This window comes from Vulpes lagopus, chromosome 5 (genome assembly GCF_018345385.1).
Source record: "Vulpes lagopus strain Blue_001 chromosome 5, ASM1834538v1, whole genome shotgun sequence".
Classification (NCBI taxonomy): Eukaryota; Metazoa; Chordata; class Mammalia; order Carnivora; family Canidae; genus Vulpes; species Vulpes lagopus.
The window spans coordinates 29,099,963-29,114,278 of record NC_054828.1 but is presented as its reverse complement, the minus strand read 5'-3'; the positions used below and the strand labels follow the sequence as shown (position 1 = coordinate 29,114,278).

Genomic DNA, 14,316 nt, shown 5'->3' with positions numbered 1-14,316 from the left:
ATTTTAGGACATTTTCATTACCCAAAAAAGAAGCCCTGTGTCCATTAGCAGCCGTTCCCCACCCTCACCTCCACCTCCAGGCAAACCATTCGTCTACTTTCCTTCTTTATAGACTTACCTATTCTAAACATTTCATATATATGGGATCATACAATGTGTGGTCTTTTGTGACTGGCTTTTCACTTAGCGTAATGTATTCAAGGGTCATCCACATTAGAGGACCTATTGATGCCTCAGTTATTTTAATGCTGAATGATATTCCACTGAATGAATATATATTTTGTTGAGGCGTCTGGATAGCTCAGTTGGTTAAACTTCCAACTCTTGATTACAGCTTAAATCATGATCTCAGGGTCATGAGATCAAGCCCTATGTGGGGCTCCCCACTCAGCAAGGAGGCTGCTTGAGATTCTCTCTCCCTTTTCCTCTGCCCCTCTTCCTGCTCACAAGTGCACACTCTCTAATAAATAAAATCTTTAGGGGCACCTGGGTGGCTAAGTGGTTGAGCATCTGCCTTTGGCTCGGGTTGTGACCCTGGGATCAGAGTCCTGCATCGGGTATCTGTAGGGAGCCTGCTAATCCCTCTCTCTCTACCTATGTCTCTGCCTCTCTTTCTCTGTGTCTCTCATGAATAAATAAATAAAATATTTTAAAAATAATAAATAAGGGGATCCCTGGTGGCTCAGTGGTTTGGCACCTGTCTTCAGCCCAGGTTGTGGTCCTGGAGTCCAGGGATCGAGTCCCACATCAGGCTCCCTGCATTGACGCTGCTTCTCCCTCTGCCTGTGTCTCTGCCTCTCTCTCTCTCTCATGAATAAATAAATCTTTAAAAAATAATAAAATAAAATAAAAAATAAATAAAATCTTTATATATTTTTGTTTACTCATCAGTTGATAGGACATTGAGTTATATCCACTTTTTGGCTATTATGAATAGTGCTGTTATGAACATTCATGTAACTTTTGTGTAGACATGACTTCAATTTCTTCTGAGTATATACACCCAAGAGTGGAATTTCTGGATGATGTAAACTCTGTATTTAGACTTTTGGAGCACTGACCAACTGTTCTCCAAAACAACAGCCCCAATTTTACATTCCCACCAGCAGTGTATGAGAGTTCCAATTACTGTGCACCCTTACCAACACTTATCATTTGTCTTTTTTATTTTAGCTATGACTAAATAGCCACAAGTAGGTGTTAAGTAGCATCTCATTATGGTTTTGATTTGTATGTCCCTACTGGCAAATGATACTGAGCATCTTTTCATGTGTTTATCTACCCTTTGTATATCTTCCTTGGGGAAATACCTATTCAGATCCTTTGGTCATTTTTTTTTTAATTTTTTTTAAAGATCTTATTTATTTGTTCATGAGAAACAGAAAGAGAGGCAGAGACATAGCCAAAGGAAGAAGCAGGCTCCATGTGGGATTCCATCCCAGGACTCTGGGATCACGCCCGGAGACAAAGGCAGACACTCAACCACTGAGCCACCCAGGAATTCCAGTCATTTTTTTAAGATAAAAATTATTTTTAAGTAATCTCTACACCCAACATCACTACACTAAAAAATGAAAATTACTTTTTTTAAAAAAGATTTTATTTATTTATTCATGAGAAACACAGGGGTGGGGGGGCAGAGACACAGGCAGAGGGAGAAACAGGTTCCATGCCGGGAACCCAATGTGGGACTCAATCCTGGGTCTCCAGGATCACGCCCTGGGCTGAAGGCGGCGCTAAACCGCTGAGCCACCTAGGCTGCCCTGAAAATTACTTTTAAGTAATCTCTACACTCAACTCAAACCCAGAACCCTGAGATCAAGACTCACATGCTCCACCAACGGAACCAGCCAAGTACCTGAGCCATTTTTTAATTAGGTTGTCTTTTTTTTCTTACTATAGAACTATATCTAGAATATATAAAGAACGAATCCTTATCAGATACAGGATTTTCATTTTTATTTTCTCCCATTCTGTAGGTTGTCTTTTCACTTTCCTAATGGTATACTCCAAAATACAAGTTGTTTGTTTAAGTAGACTCCATGCCCAGCACGGAACCCAACGTAGGGCTTAAACTCACAACCATGAGATCAAGACCTGAGCTGAGATCAAGAATCGACACTCAAGTAACTGAGTCACCCAGGCACCTGCCACTGAAGCACAAGTTTTTAATTTTAATGAAGTCCAAAACAACTATTTTTTTTCCAACTCATTTATTATTTTTTTGTGGCTTTTGTTTTTGGTGTCATATCTTAAAAACCTTTGCCTGACCCAAGGTAATGACATATTAACCCTGTTTTCTTCTGAGACTTGTATAGTTCTAGCTTTTACATTTAGTTTTTCAGTTCATTCTGAGTTAAATTTTGTGTATGATAGGAGGTAGGGAACAATTTCATTATTCTGCATCCACCATTTGTTAAAGACAGTTCTTTCCCCCATTGAATTGTCTTGACAGTCTTATCAAAAATCAACTAATCATAACTGTGAGGACTTATTTTTAGACTTTCTATTCCATTTATCTATAGGTCTATCCTTATGTCAGTACCACACTGTCATTATTACTGTAGCTTTGTATTAAGCCTTGAAATGAGGAAGTATAAGTCTTCCAACTTTATACTTCTTTATCAGTATCATTTTGGGATTTTAAAGATTTTTATTTATTTGAGAGAAAGAGAAAGAGCATGAGCCGGGGGGAGGGAGGAAGGGAGAGGGAGAAGCAGACTTCCACCTGAGCAAGGAGCCCCACATAGGGCTTGATCCCAGGACCCTGCAATCATGATCCGAGCCAAAGGCAGACACTTAACAGACTAAGCCACCCAGGAAATCCCATCGGTATTATTTTGGCTACTCTAGTTTTCTTGAATTTCCATACTCATTTCAGGATCACCTCGTCAATTTCTGCAAAGAAGCCAGCTAGGCTTCTGATAGAAAGGGAATGTATCAAATCTGGAGACCAATGCACCATCATCTTAACAATATAGTCGACCCTTCAACAACATGGCTTTGAACTACATGGTCCACTTCCATGTCAATTTTTTTAAAATACAAAAACAGTACTATAAATGTAATTTCTCTTCCTTATGATTTTTTTTTCAAGATTATATGTATTTATTCATGAGAGACACAGAGAGAAGAGAGAGGCAGAGAATAGGCAGAGGGGGAAGCAGGCTCCTTGCCAGGAGCCCAATGCGGGACTCGATCCCGGACCCTGGGATCACACCCTGAGCTGAAGACAGACACTCAACTGCTGAGCCACCCAGGCGTTCCCCACCTTATAATTTTCTAGTAACATTTTGTTTTCTCTTATTTTATTGTAAGAATATAGTATACAATATATATATAACACATACAAAATGTGTTAATCAACTGTTTATGTTATAAGTAAAGCTTCTGGTCAATAGTAGGCTATTAGTAGTTAAATTTGGGGGCAGAGTCAAAGTTACATGCAATTTGTTGACTCCGGGTTGGGGTGGGGGGGCAGTCAATGCATCTAACCTCCACACTGCTCAAGGATCAACTATACTAAGTTTTCCAATCCATGACATAAGATATCCTTCCATTTACTTAGGTCTTTATTTTCTTTCAATATTAAGAGTATGCTTTTATTTGTTAAATTTTTTTTTTAATTTTTAAAAATTTGTTAAATTTATTTCTAAGTATTTTATTCTTCATGATAGTATAATTGGAATTGTTTTCTTACTTCCATTTTCTGACTGTCCAATGCCAGACTACAGCAATATAATTGATTTTTATTTGTTGTATCTTGCAACCTTGCTGAATTCATTCATTAGTTCTAGTTTTCTTGTGGATCCTTTTAAGATTTTTTATATATATCATGTCATCTACATAATAGTTTTACTTCTTTCTTTACAATCTGGATTATTTTATTTCTTACCCAACTGCCCTGAAGAGAACCTCCAGTACAATGTTGAATACAAAAAACAAGAACAGAGGTGCCTGGGTTACTCAGTCAGTTGAGCATCTGACTCTTGGTTTCAGCTTGGGTCATGATCTCAGGGTCCTGGGATCAGGCCCCACGTCAGGCCCACACTCAGTTCATCTGCTTGGGATTCTCTCTCCCTCTGCTCCTCCCACTCATGCTCTTTGCTCTCTCTAAAATAAATAAATCTTAAAAAAAAAAAAAGGAACAAGGACAGATCCTTGTCTTATTCCTGATATTAGAGTAAAAGTATTCAGGCTTTCAAGTTAAGTATGATGTCAGCTGAGGGTTTTTCCATAGATGCCCTTTTATCAGGTTGAAGAAGTTCCCTTCTAATCCTAATTTGTTGAGTGTTTTTATAATCCTAAAGATATTACATTTTGTCAAGTACTTTTTTTACATCTAGTGATACGATCATATGGTCTTTGTCATTTATTTATTTGTTTGTTTGTTTATTTATTTATTTTTAAGATTTTTATTTATTCATGAGAGACACAGAGAGAGAAAGAGACAGAGACACAGGCTGAGGGAGAAGCAAGCTCCCTGTCCCGGTTGGGCAGACACTCAACCGCTGAGCCACTCAGGTGTCCCTTTTTAAGAATTTTTGAGGGATGCCTGGGTGGCTCAGTGGTTGGGAGTCTGCCTTTGGCTTGGGTCATAATCCCAGGGTCCTCAGATCGAGTCCCACATCAGGCTCCTCACAGGGAGCCTATTTCTCCCTCTGCCTGTCTTTCTCTCTCTCTCTCTGTATCTCTCATGAATAAATAAAATCTTAAAAAAAAAAAAGAAGTTTTGAGAACTGGTATTAACTCTACTTTCTGTTTGATAGAATCAACCAGTGAAGCCATCTGGAGACCCAGGCTTTTCTTTGTGAGTCATTTTTTATTACTAATTCAATCTCTTTACCAGTTATGGATCTATCCAGATTTCCTATTTCTTCCACTATCATTTTAACAACCACTTGTGATCTGGCAACCTCACTATGGCACAGGTAGTATCCTGTACTCCCAAACAGTGAAAATCTTGACTCACTCACCTAAACCACAATTTCTATATTGCTGACAGGGAAACAGAGGTTATGTTACTTTTAACAATCTGTCCTGATTTTAGAGAGTCAAGCCTAAACTGAACTCCCTCACTCCCTTTTCAAATGCCTTACTGCTTGCTAGTATTTTCCCAGTATTTCTTCATGAACAAATGTGGTAGCAAGTTAAGCTGAGCAACAAGGTCATGTGCTCTGGTGACAAGGAAACAGGAAACCAGAAACATTTTTACCACTATCTTGAGGGATTTGATGAATTGTTCCACCCCTGTCCTGCCAGCAGCTTGTCCTCCTCATCCAGCCAGCACATATTCTATGTGACATTTACAAGTTTTCAAAAGGTACCATATTTGTCACCCTCTTATGTGCTCAAAAATAATAAAGCAAAATAATGAGACTGCAGGCTAGAATCAAACCCTCTACCTGTGTGTCACTGATATATTTTTTAACCTTTCTGCACTTCAGTTTCTTAGCCATAAACGTAGAGATAATAATATCTACACCCAAAGAGTTGTTATATGTAAATAATACACATACAAGCGTTTGAAACAATGCCAGGCATCTTTATGTATGATATCAAAATAAACTATGCCGCCACCAAAACACACTTGATTTTACCCTCTAAAATAGTTCCAGGTTGTTGGAATGTAGAAAGGAGTATATTTCCTATACTCTCTGTAATGAATATAAGGTTTAAGAACTGAAATTATGTAGGAGATGACATGAGAATAATAAACGTCTCCATTCTCAAGGAAATCAATCTGGCAAAAGAAACAATGGATGGGAGGAGATAGAGCATCATAATTAAGAGTACAGTCTCTGGAATCTGGTAAAGTCTACCTTTTATTGGCTGTTACCTTGAACAAGACACGTCTCCAAGTTTCTGTACCCATTAGTAAATGGGAAAAAATAATATTAACTATAAAGAGTTTTGATGAGGACTAAACATTATCTGTAAAGTACCTGGCACAGAGTAGCTACCAAATAAACAGAAACCACTTTTGTTAGTTTTCTTAAATTTCATTTTAATAAACAAATAGGTTTAACAAGTAAATAATTAATAAGGAAACAACCTCATGTTGGTCCAGGAGTTCCCAATCCTGGCTACATATGTGACTCACCTGGAGAACTTTGAAAAAGTAAGGTTGCCTACACTACAACTAAGACAAACAGATTTATACTCTCACTCTCTGAGGCTGGGGCCTGGACATCAGTATTTTTATTTCATTTTTTAATAGATTTTGTTTATTTATTTCAGAGAGAGAGTGTGTGCACATAAGAGACGGAGAGTGACAGAGGGAGTGGAAGAGAGAAGTTTCCAGTAGACTCGATGCTGAGCACCAAGCCCAATGCAGGGCTTGATCCCATGACTCTGAGATTATAACCTGAGCCAAAATCAAGAGTCTGATGCTTACCCAAATGAGCCACCCAGATGCCCCTGGATATCAGTATTTTTAAAGGCACTCTAGGCAATTCTAATGTATAGCTGGGAATAAGAACCATAATAACTAGCCAGAAAAGAAGTCTTGATTTTTACCAACTGAAACTAATTTTATCAACATCTATGCTTCTTACAAAATAAGCCCATCAGATCTGCCCTCTTAAATGAGAACTATTATTATCTGAGGGTGAAATGGAAGCTAACAGAATCTGAACAATTTATTTTTGGAAGAAGCAGAGAACCAGATTTAAAAGTCCAGTCAAGCCCTAAAGCCCATACCTCTTACTCAGATGCATCTCTAACTATCCTCAGCATGACTGCAAACCTAGTCATAACATTCTCCTCATTAAAATTCTTTATACCACTTACCCCCTTAGAATAAAGCCCAGACTCCTTAACAGGAACACCTCACTTCAGAATCTGGCCCCACAGTGTGCATGGTGAGGATGAGTCACATACATTCGGTTGGCTCCGGTGCTGATCCAAAAAAGTCAAATCACCAACCACCCAAGGAGACACTACTCAAACTCAGGTGCCAGTCAACTTGCCCAACAGGGAACAGTGTTAATACTAAAGAATGAGAACAGTGGCCTCCTGAAATTGTGCAACAAGGCAAGACTGCTGGCTGTTTTTCTTTTTAGTCTCATCTCTCTCTGACCTCGTTTTTCCCCTCACACTCACTGTCCCTTCTCTCACTTTATCACCTTAACACGCGCTTTTCCCTCTGCACAGGACACTGGTTCCTAATTCTGCAGACTTCAATGTAAATGTTCTCTCTCTCTCTCTCTGTGACTATAATAAATAAATAAATAAATAAAAATTAAAAAAATGGGATCCCTGGGTGGCGCAGCGGTTTGGCGCCTGCCTTTGGCCCAGGGCGCGATCCTGGAGACCCGGGATCGAGTCCCACGTCGGGCTCCCGGTGCACGGAGCCTGCTTCTCCCTCTGCCTGTGTCTCTGCCTCTCTCTCTCTCTCTCTCTGTGACTATAATAAATAAATAAAAAAAAAAAAAAAAAAAATCAATGTAAATGTTACTTTCTGGAGGAAGTCTCCCCACCACCACCACTACCACACTGTCTTGCTCCAGGTGAGATGTGCCTCTGGGTCTCCTACAGCATCCCACAGTTCCATCAGCACTCTCATGCCTTAGTACTACTGAGTGCAAGGACCATGCTGGGCTTGCTCACTAACTCTCAGCACCTAGAAAGTGCCTGCTGATAGTGAAGAGGAGCCCAGAGGCAACAGGGAGAAGCTACTCTGTAACTGTCTCACAACTCAGGTCTCCCATTCCACTTTCATATGGTGAACTCTGTGGGCAAGCTAAAAACTGTTGTATCTGGATTGCATATGTGATGATGTGTTCTTCCAATTTTTTAAATAAGCATGAGATTTTTCAGAAAAAGCTTTTAGGAGAAAATGAGTTCTGTCTCCATCCTTAATCCTGCCTTTTTTCCTAACGATTATTTAGCTACAGGATACCTATCAACAACCTGTCATAATCATTTTCCCACCATCTGATGACAGGGCCATCAGGCAAAGAGAGTACAAACCTGTTGGCAGTATAAGAAAGTACTAAAGAACCCTAGGGTCAACTAACAAAAAGCAAGAAGCTTCTCCCAACAGCCAAATAATCAGAATGCAACGAAATGCTGGCACTCTGTCAATTTCCTTTTACAACCTTTCCTCCAGGAGAACAGAATTGCTCTTCAGGTCTAAAAACAGGAAGAAGAAAAGGATGCTCGAAAGAGTGAAAGAGCTGCAGAAGAGAGCACAGTGGTGATCTATTAAGTCAGGGGAGCTGAGTTATATAAATTCAGCTTGCTCTGGTGCAGGTCTAGGAGCCAAATCACCAATCGGCCAAGCATGCTCAATTCCAGCAGCTACCTATTGTGCACAAGACAACACTGTTAACACTCAAGAGAAAGTCCCCAGTCATGACAGCCATTCCCAAAGGACTGTGCACCATAAACAGTTCTCTCTAGAAAACTCTGACAAGGACATTCACTTTTCAAGTTCAACAGATGAAGGAATTAGAACCAAACCCCTCACTTTCTATCCCCTGTTCCCTCATGAATATTGCTGAGGCAAAGGACTATGATGTCAGTGCAGCTGACCTAAGCTCTGACACTTGCCATTACCTCTTGCTGCTTCTCCTCATTGGGGTACGTGTCTACAAATACTCCCAGCCCCACAAATTTGTCCATGTTTCCAAACACAGGCCCTAGAGAGAGAGAACAGATGATGAACAATGAAATAAAGCCAAGAGTTGATAAAGGAATAACATATCACTATGATGGAGGAAAAAGTAAAATTCAAATGACTCCCAGGCCTCTCTTTAAGATGAGAAAACGTATGTAAAAGCACCCAGCAAAATGCATGGCCTGTAATAAGCACCCAATAAAATCTGTAGCTGTTTGTTATTGAAGGCAGGGGAAAAGAGAAGGCCACTGCAATGTTGTTTAGCACTACAACTGCTCCCTGGTCCAAACCGGTTGCTAAGGTGCCCCTAAAGAATTCTGGTTCACAAACACTTGGTGACAACTATGCTCCTGAGAGAGAACTGAATTCCCAAGTTCCATTTCTCATTGCAAAAGAGATCAGGTCAAATCAGGTTGAGTGTGCCATGTCCTTGGAGCAATGGCTCCCACACAACTCCTAACTCAAGGAGTTCTGAGACCATTCATGCGCATGCTAGGAAGAAGTCAGCTCACCCAATCATCAGTACTGGGGAGAGCCAGTGCTTTCACCCAGCCAACAGGCCACGTGGACTCAAAAGGAATCCAGAAGGAACTCATAAGCAAGATACCGCCCCAGTTTGAGTCAGGTTCAGCTGCTTTACCAGGACTCAGACCCCATTCTAGAGACTAGACAGGCTGGCCTTCATCTGCAGACATCAAGGTAATGGGAAAACTGCTGGCACTGTGGGGATGTATGCTTCTCAAAAAGAGGGCACATGAGAAAGCAAACCTGTTGCACCCCACACAAGAGCACCCAGAGCCCCAATACCTGGCTGCATCCGATCCTTTGTGTACCAGATTGCCAAGCCATCCCCATGCAGATTCTTCTTCCCTTGTCCATGGATTTTGAAGTGCACCTGCAACTCCCAGTCCCTCAGGAAACATGGCTAGAGTGAAAAAGACACTGGAATCAATGAACAGCATGAAATCTGAAACCCCGCAAGCCCTTGCCAGCAGTCTACAGATTTGGGAAACATAAATGCAGGTAACACGAGGCAAAGGGTTGAAACTAAAATCTATGACTTGCTAAGTGTTTGCGTCATAAAATTAAACAGGTTGAGCCATTCAACTGCATATGATATTTGTATGAAAAGTGAGTAAGCCGGGATCCCTGGGTGGCTCAGTGGTTGAGCAGCTGCCTTCGGCTCAGGGCGTGACCCCAGAGTCTCAGGATCAAGTCCTACATCAGGCTCCCTGCGTGGAGCCTGCTTCTCCTTCTGCCTATGTCTCTGCCTCTCTCTCTCTCCCCGTGTCTCTCATGAATAAATAAATAACACCTTTAAAAAAAAAAGGGGGGGGGGGGAATAAGCCTTCCAATTATCTTCAATATCTCCCAGCAGAAACAGGATAGTACTCCAAAGTTGAAAAAGACAAGAGACTGCTCAGTTAGATTACTATGATCTTACAGCAAAGCACCTCAGCCTATAGAAAACAAGTGGCTGAGTTAGCACTTCAGATCATCCCTCTGACAGAAAGATTCTAAAAAGCCTGGATTTTAAGAAAGGTCAAAGCCTCATTCATTACAAAAGAATTTTAAAAAGAAAAAGCTAAGTCATTATGCAAAGGTTTCCAGGAATAATTAGCAGTTATGTAAACAACTCTAATTAGCTAGACTTGGCCCTATGCCAAGCTGAGGGGCAAGCCAGAAATCCCCAAGAAGTTGCAAGTTATAGTCCCCCAAAACCTCACGTCCATGGCCAAAAAGCATAAACCTACCAAAGGAGAACACCACCACCCCCATCACAGGGACAGCTTTGTTGGAAAACCATTAAGGAGATGGGTACTAATCAGACTCCTGTATTTGTTCTTTGGGTTTTTTTTCCCTTTAATTGTGTATCAAAAGCTTGGAAAAATGGAGAAGGAGGTAAGTGGATGGCTAAGTGTTCCAATTAGGTGAACAATTTCAAGGAGAAAGCAGAGTAGGTATCTGGCTTAGAGAAGCTCCTGATTAAAGGTCCCTATGAAGAAAGAAGAGAATGAGGAGCAGACAGGCCAGCAGGGGTTCAACCAGAATCTTCAAAGAGATTGTTCCGGCTCTTGAGCAACATATTGCTAGGTCATTTGTAGTTTTCATTTTTAATTTCTGGGAAATCTTCCATTTAGGAGCACATAGTCAAATGAAAGGGGCAAGGTTACTTCTGAATTCACCAAAGAACACTGCAATTTCTGATAGCTTACCCTACCTTGAGCCCAGTCCCTTTGCTGTCCTTCTGGGTTCTTCTTTTTCTACTGTTTCACTTAGATATCAGGACAAGAGTGGGAATGCTGCCTCACAGCCGGTGGGTAGGTATTATTTCCCCTGGGATGAGGCCAGGGCCAGAGAGGTTCACACTGAGCCAAGAGGTGTCTGTCACTTATCCTCGGCCTCCTCTTAGCACAATGCCATATGCTTTTGCTCAGGGCTACGTCTCACAGAGCTTCTGAGGCTTGGCTGTACATCACATTCACCTAAAGAGCTTTTAAAAATCCCAGTGGCCACAGGCATCAACTCCAACGGACAGCTAAATTTGAGAACCATTGTTCAAACAAATACATTCTATTCGAATAACTCAGAAACTCCAAAGCTCATTCTGATATAGTCAGAAACAACAGCAACAAAAATACAGTATCAAAGAATCTGAAAAAGGGCAAAATAACTAGATCCTAAAACTAGAACTATTGCCAAAAGAGTTATGTAAAGGCAGCTAGCAAGACAACAGCAAAGCATCTAGCCTTGGACATAATCATTAGGTAACCAGAGACCCCCATCAATGAAACTTATAATAGATGCATAACGTAACAATGCATATTTCTGTAATTATTCTAACTTTCCAAAGCATTTTCATTCCTATTGTCTTGTTTTCACAATAACCCTAGTGGGAACGTAGAAGGTATTACAAAGTTTCATTTAGCAGATGGAGAAACTGAACAATGAGAGAATTAAGTAACAGTGAGGGCTCACAGTGGGTCTGTGATACAGCTGAATCTGGAACCCAAGTCTCTCCACTACTAGCCCTTTGCCTCTCCTACCAGAACACAACTCCCTGTACTCCGTCCAAGAATGAGTTCAACACTACAATCTGGGTTAAGAGGCCAGCTTGTACAAATAGCTCATGTAGAAACTTCTCTTATTCCTCTGCTCTGTTAGAATTCTCTGCCACATAAAACGAACAGAGAAAAGAAATCGTTCTCTTTGCTGAGATTCATTGATCTATGACCGATGATCAAAACCACGAAAAAGTAAGTTCTTAGCTTACAAGAACCCGAGAAAGTATTAAAGGATGCCAAGGTCATTCCCAAAAGTAAAGTGGTCGTAAAAGATTTAGAAAGAGCCCTGGAAACCAAAAAGAAAGCATCATCTTACTCGTTTACAAAATCACAGTGCAGCCACACCAGGAATACTGCGTTCACTTCACTTCTTGCCACCATACCTCAAGGAAGACAATATAGCTGGAAGAGGTCCAGAGAAGGACAAATAAAATGACCAAGGGGCTCAAAGTGGCTTTCACATGAAAATAAAGTTTAAAATCAGACTCTTCAAAGTGAAATAACAAGAGCGGATACTGGGATGAAGTTTAGGATGAATTTAAAAGAGCAGACTTCAACTTTACAAAGTAATTAAGTATGAGTTAAGCTGTTAACCTCCAATTAGTAATACTATCAGGTCAATCAGGAATTAAAGACATTTCAGGAAACACAATCAAAATGGCTTATTTTCTAATAATTGGAGCAAACGAGAGCATTTCCCTACATATCTGATTTCATTATGAAGGTCATTATATTCTCTGAAATGACAATCCTTGATATCCACAGAAAATGAAGTACTGGGGACAAACAGTAAAATTAAGTCAATATGACTTTCTGGGTCACCAACACAGGAGGAGGAAAGATTCTTACCACCCGGTTCCAGAGGGCACCCTGTTTACTTTGCATATCTGGGGTAAGGCGGATATACTGGGTCATCACCATGGCATTGCCCATCAGATTCCATAGTGAGGAACTGCCTGTGCCCACACCTACGGGGAGGAAGTAGATCAGTTCATACTCTTCCACACCAACCCATTCGGAAACCACCACGGACCCTCCGCAAGCTGGAGCCATTATCTTTTTCTCCCTTTCATAACACTCTGTATCCTACCTGCAGTCATTCATAAATCTCAAATCCTTACCATCTTGACAGCTTACTTTCACAAAGCCCTCTTCAGGTGAAGACCCCCTAGCACATCAGAGCTATCACTTTACCCACGGCCCAACCATAGCTCAGATCCATTCCTCCCGTTTTATATGTAAATTTTAGCAGCATAAATGAAAAAATTTCCCCAGTTCTACCAAAAACAGCTTGACTCTCAGGCCTCTGGGGTTTAATCACATTCTTTCCTTAAACAATTCAAATGTGAAGGTACTTCTCTCCCAGGACCTCAAGCTATAAGCCCCTTGAAAGTGAGAACTTTGTGTCTGTATAATCCCCAGTAATAGCAGAGACAGCACAGGTGGAGAAGCGCGGGATGCATCCGCTCAGTAAATAAATCATCACCCTTAGCAGCCGCGCATACCCTTTCGCACTTGGAGCTTCTGTCTGCTGTCCCACACTCCAGTGGGGAAACAGACTTGTGGGAGTTAAGCCATCTGCACTGATGTGGTCCTCTCTGTAGCGAACTATATAGATTCTCTGGTTGATAAGCGGCACCTAAGCGCCTATGAATCCTAAACAGAGCAAAGCGAACCAGCCTCTTTCATCACTAGGGCCCCTGGACTGGAGAACAGGTGTTTTAACTGGCTTTTAAACAGAATTTTATTTTCCTTCTCAGTCCGGCCAAGTTCTACCCAGTTCTGCCTCCTGCTTCATTTCTTGCACATCCACAGCTCCACGGGAGACGGGGTCTTTATGCTAGTGGCCTTCAACGACTCCCCACCACCTGCAGTTCTATCCCTTCCCGCTTCAGTCCTCCCGTCCAACCCCGAGCTCCCTTTTGTCCAGGCCTAGCGCTAGTGGCATCCGAGCCCGGCTCCGACCTGCTAGAAACTTCCAAAACGAGGGGCGGAGGAGAGCTGACCCGTGCCCTTCGGACCCGCGGCTCCCAAGCGCGGCGGGAGTCCCCGCGGGCCCCCACCCGCCGCCGGCAGCTTCCTTGGGGCCACGAAGCCTTGCGCCACCCTGGTCTCCACGGCTGGGCTCAGGTCCCGAAGCCCTCCCCGTGCACGACCACCTCGCCCCGGGCGCCTCACCCTGATAGGGCTTCGACAGCGAGTGCTCCCGTTTCAAGTACTCGAACGTCTGACCCGCCCCGACTGGCCGTGGCCCCTGCCCAGACCCCAACAAAAGGAGAAGGAACAACATCCTGGACCCATTCCGAGCCGACAAACGCCGCCGCCACCGCTGCCACCACCCCGAGGGTCGCAGAGCCGCCGCCATCTTTCCCACCGCCTTCCCTTCATTAAAAGCCCGCCCCGTCGCCCAAGCCATTAGCCCAGGGAACCATCTGCCCGGGATCCCATTGGCTGTCCGCGAGGCCCCGCCCCCGCAGGTGAGCCTCTCACCGATTGGCTGGCTTAGGGATCAGTTGCCTTGCCAACCCACGAAAGGGGCGTGGCCTCGTGCCTGGCCTCCCTTATTTGCATTTGCCCAGCGCTCCACTAGGCCTGCTGGGATACGTAGTGATTTCCATTTTGTCTCTG

General features: G+C 42.4%; 1 protein-coding gene across 3 annotated transcripts in view; it reads right to left on the bottom strand.

Moving 5' to 3' along the window:
- LMAN2L (lectin, mannose binding 2 like) overlaps positions 1-14,090 on the bottom strand; it is a 30,220-nt gene extending 16,130 nt beyond the window's left edge. Inside the window, exons 1-4 of one of the 3 annotated variants that reach the window (XM_041755683.1) lie at positions 13,867-14,090; positions 12,538-12,656; positions 9,431-9,548; positions 8,563-8,645 (exon numbers count right to left, since the gene is read on the bottom strand). In XM_041755683.1, the coding sequence (XP_041611617.1) occupies positions 8,563-8,645; positions 9,431-9,548; positions 12,538-12,656; positions 13,867-14,053 (507 nt within the window). In that variant the 5' untranslated portion in view covers positions 14,054-14,090. Of the gene's footprint in view, positions 1-8,562; positions 8,646-9,430; positions 9,549-12,537; positions 12,657-13,866 lie in introns of those variants that run through there. The other 2 variants (XM_041755684.1, XM_041755685.1) reach the window with 2 other exon arrangements.
- Positions 14,091-14,316: the final 226 nt, after the last annotated feature.